This window comes from Pseudonaja textilis, chromosome 14, assembly GCF_049901715.1.
Source record: "Pseudonaja textilis isolate UNSWEBS1 chromosome 14, rPseTex1.2, whole genome shotgun sequence".
In the NCBI taxonomy this organism is placed as follows: Eukaryota; Metazoa; Chordata; class Lepidosauria; order Squamata; family Elapidae; genus Pseudonaja; species Pseudonaja textilis.
In genome coordinates, this window is record NC_142003.1 from 918,558 (window position 1) to 922,981 (window position 4,424).

At 52.3% G+C, this 4,424-nt stretch overlaps 1 protein-coding gene across 2 annotated transcripts; it reads left to right on the plus strand.

Moving 5' to 3' along the window:
• B9D1 (B9 domain containing 1) lies at window positions 1–3,791 on the plus strand. Of its 2 annotated transcripts, XM_026704435.2 has the most exons (7): window positions 1–148; window positions 867–935; window positions 1,438–1,549; window positions 1,655–1,751; window positions 2,048–2,110; window positions 2,477–2,544; window positions 2,931–3,791. In XM_026704435.2, the coding sequence occupies exons 1-7, from the start codon at window positions 77–79 to the stop codon at window positions 3,074–3,076; spliced, it is 627 nt and encodes a 208-aa protein (XP_026560220.1). In that variant the 5' UTR covers window positions 1–76; the 3' UTR covers window positions 3,077–3,791. The 2 variants fall into 2 exon arrangements, with proteins under 2 accessions (XP_026560220.1, XP_087768934.1); XM_087912808.1 differs by lacking the exon at window positions 2,048–2,110.
• The last annotated feature ends 633 nt before the right edge of the window (window positions 3,792–4,424 follow it).

The window sequence follows — 4,424 nt, forward strand, 5'->3', positions numbered from 1 at the left end:
GCCGTCCGCCGTTGCCAGGGAGGGCGGAGGACGCGCCCTTAGCGACGGGCCTCTCCCTGCCGCTCTGCGAGGCCCGATGGCGACCAACCCCACCGCCAACCCCACCGTCTTCCTCCTCATGGTCAGCGGACAGGTCGAGAGCGCGCAGGTGGGTCAGTGGGCCGGCTTCATCCAGCGGCCCCCCGAATGGCGTGGCGAGCCGGCGCACTTTTGTTTCCTCCCCCCTTCCGGAGGGCGACTTGGTATCTCCCGCCCGGGCGCCGCCTATGCGGTGGCGCATTCCAAGTCCAATGGGGGGGGGGGTGGATTCTCGAATCCGGTGTCTTGCAAACACAGGACACCCGTCCCGGTTTCTGAGTCCCGGGTCCCCCTTTTTGCGCTTAGGGAAACCCATCGGAGGGGGTCCAGATGGGCGTCCAACGGTGCAGCTTTTATCGCCCGGATGCAGTTTGCAACTGCAAGGCGATGCGGGAGGGTTGCTCTTGCGCGATGTTCTGCTGCGCTCTGAATTCTGAAACCTTGCACCGTAGCTCCCCCAAACTACATTTGAGGAGGGGGGGTATTCTAAGGGTGCTGCAGCGGGCGCCCAGTTGGGGAAGGTGCCCATTCTGCGCTCCTGAGGTCTGAACAGCCCCGCCTGCGATTGCTGCAAAGAGACCCCCACTCCCTCCTGTTCCCCACTTGCTTTCTGCCCCCTCCGTGAGACAGGCCAGTCGGAGAGAGGGAGACCCTTCTGGGAAAGGGGCCGTTTTCTCTTATGTCAGTCGCTGGAAGAAGCGAGTCCTTTTCCACGCGTGGCTTGGTAGGTACAGTGGCAGGTTGGATCTCCGGTCAGATTTAAACCCCGGACTTTCTCCTCTTTGCAGTTTCCAGAATTTGACGAGCTCTATTGCAAGTACTGCTTCGTGTACGGCCCCGACTGGGCTCCGATTACGGTGGGTCCCCCCTTTGTTAGCTGTGGAAAGGGATTCCGCTTAGGGGGGCAACCCCCACAGAGCGAGCCCATTGCAGCCTGAAGCCCCCTCCTTGCCAATAAGAAATGCACAAGGGGTTAAAAGAAAAAAAAGGGGGGGGTAGGGGGGGGTTCCTGCTTGTCACTCTTGGCCACAGGAGGACCTGCTGAAATGTGGGTTCCAACTTCTGTGGCATGGAGCTTTGGGCTCCAGGCAGAAAAGGGGAGGCGAGACCACCTGGTCACCTTGCAGAATGGAGGTCTCCAAACCTGGCCCCTTTAAGACTTGTGGACTTCAGCAGAGCTGGCTGGAGAATTCTGGGAGTTGAAGTCCACAAGCCTTAAAGGGGCCAGGTTTGGAGACCCCTGTTTTAGAACATAGATTAGGAGAGTTGGAAGGGGGCACCCTGCTCAACCTCTCTGCTTGCGCCAGCTCCGGGTGCCCCCAAGATGGTTCCAGCTCCGTCCCCTTGGCTTTCCCGTAGGGCCTGGAAGAAGGCATCTCACAGATCACGTCCAAGAGCCGGAATGTCCAGCAAAACCTGGTCTGGAACTTCCCCATCGACGTCACCTTCAAAAGCACCAACCCCTTTGGCTGTAGGTGGGGAGGACCCGGGGGGAAGGGAGATGGGCCTGGGGACTGTTTTGGGAGGTGGGAAAGGCCAAACTCGCCTGCGATTGTGGTCCTTTCTGTCCTTGCAGGGCCACAGATCGTCATCAGTGTGTATGGCCCTGATTTTTTTGGGAATGATGTGGTTCGGGGATACGGAGCCGTCCACGTCCCTTTTACACCTGGCAGGTGAGATCGTCACCCTGGCAAACCTCTCTTGTTCCGGCGCTTGGTGCAGTTTCGATGCGTGAAAGTAGCCCTCGTCCTTCTTTGGACTGTAATTTACTCAAGAGTATTTGATTCTTTGGGGCACCAGAAACTCAGGGAAGCAAACCAGCTTAGGCACCTTATTAGTGATTTTGTTTACCTGCCTGGGATAGAGGCAGAACCAAGTTTGGCGTGGGAAGGAGGACCAGATTCGGGGTTCATTATTTCTGTTGATCAAATCTCCTGCTACTTTTGGATTGCCCAAATTCTGTTTTCAGGCACCAGAGGATCCTCCCAATGTTCATTCCAGAATCAACCTCCAGACTGCAAAAGTTAACAAGGTGACTGCATCGTTTGTCCAATTTTTTTTTTTTTTTGAGGAATTGTTCTCTTTTGAAAACAAGATATTTTTGCCTGCTGAAAAAGCAACGGTTGCTTGGTTGGCTGGTGGGTTTCTCCATCATACACTCCTCTTGCTCCGTCCCTCACACTTTTTCAGAGAAAATCACTAGTGAAAAAGGATTCATGAATTTTCAGTTTGGTGGAGAATGTGGTGATTTATATATATATATATATTCAGGGAAGAAGAAATTCCAGGATGGAGGGAGCTGTACAGGTGTTTGTTGGCATGAAGTCCTCAGGACTTTGGCTGAATAGACCCCGGCTGGGGTGACTTGATTCAACCTTCCGTTTTGTCTTTCTCCCAGCTGGCTGACGGGCAGATATCCCGAATTCACTGACCCCAAGGTGGTAGCCCAGGGCGAAGGCCGTGAAGGTAGGTACTTGGGAGTGGTTTTGCCTACTGTGGTTTTGCCGGGCAAAGATGCCCTTGCATCCGGAGAGAAGAACGTGTGCCCATATGTTGCCAAAAGTGAGAGCTTGCTTATGGTTGAGGCTATCCCTACGTCGGTCAGGGGATGCCAGCCGCCAGTAAGTTTAGGATGGGCAGAAAGCAAGGAATGCCATGAAGAAGACCGCCAGAGCTCAGAATTCCAAGCGTTAGGGAGAATGCCACGCATTTGTGCCCCGTGCCAGCTTATGGGGCTGCCCTATTAGCCACAGAACCCCAGACAAGAAGCCTCTTGGCTCTGATCCATTTCGTCCATAGTAATGGGGTTGCTTTGTAATAGCCCTGCTAAGCCTCCGTTTGCTCCTTTTCAGTGACCCGGGTTCGCTCACAAGGCTTCGTCACAGTGTCCTTCAACGTGGTGACCAAGGACATGAAGAAGCTGGGCTACGATGTCAGCTCACCAACCCTCGCCAGCTCCTCACGCACCTCGGTGACAGACGCGATGTATAAATTCTAAACTTGCAATTTGGGGTCCTGCAAGACGCAACTCGGAACTGACCAAGGTTATCAGATAAAAGTGTTTCTGTGCCAACCCAGGAGAATCCCAGACCAGACCAGTGCAGATGTACAGAAATCACAGTGCCTGAGGGGTTTGCAAAGTGGATGTGGGTATGATGGCCAGTTGTGGCTATGATAAGCCATTGGCAGTGGGGCATTGCTTCACTTTGGGGGGCATTTGCTGGGTGGGCCAGAAGCATCGCTGACTTTTGATTATTGCCACAAGTTAAGTAGAAACCGTTTCTGTATGCGTGCACGCACTCTTTCACACAAACACATCCAGACATGATTAGGGTTATCAGGAGGGGTTGGGTGAGAAAGGAGACTTTCTGGTTGCATTGTGCCATTTTAGCACCATCACAGAGTATTCTCATAGTTTGCATTAATAGCCCATGTGTCTGTGGGCGTATAAGGAGGAAGGAGGAAGAAGAAGTGAGTTTAAAGCTATGCAAATTATTTCTAATTTCAATATGTCAAGTAGGATCTAAAACAAAAACACTGGTCTATTTTTTTTTTCAAGTTACAGGTTTTATAAGAATCTCTTATCCCCATAAAGGTCTTGGAGCGTGGACTTGATTTTCAGTTTAAAATACAACCTGGTTTAGGAATTTGTACAGTTTCCAAATAAATCATTTCTGCACGGTCTTTGATGGACCATTAAAACGAAAAACAAACCCTGGTCCATGCCTGCTTGTTGTTTTGTAGCAGCAGGAAAACATTAAACGGTGTGTAGTTCTTTTTTTTTTTTAGAAAGCTAGAAAAGGGATTCGGTGGATAAAAGCTGCCCTGAGGCTCCGGGCCACCCAACGGCCTTGTTAAAAGTCAGAATTCACTCAGCAGGGGGAGACACAGCCTGGGAAAATCCAAGCCGCTCCCGCCTCAGAAACTCTGCAGCTTAATCTGCTCCGAATTGCCCCCCCCCCGTGAGAGCCGCGAATGGCTGCTGTGCGTGTTGCAAGCGGGGCGTCCTTTGGATCCCAGAAGGAACCCTTCACTCAGCATCCAACCTTGGAAGGCAGCTCCGAGGATGCCCAAGTAGCGCATCTCCAGTCTAGGTGGGGCAGGCTTTCTGGCTTGGCTGGCCTAACCACATGCAAAACCTTCCCTTCCTTGTTAGCGAAGGGTCAGCCAACAACCTGAAGAGTGGAGAACTGGAGACGGAAACGGTCCTCAAAGGAATCGCACCTTGACGTAGTTTGACAAACGCCTCCAGGAAGAGTAAACGTTTATCAGGCCAACCACTGCAGTAACTGAGACAGGTGTGGGCGTTAAATTTACTGCTGTGCTAATTCCAAAGAGGAATATAC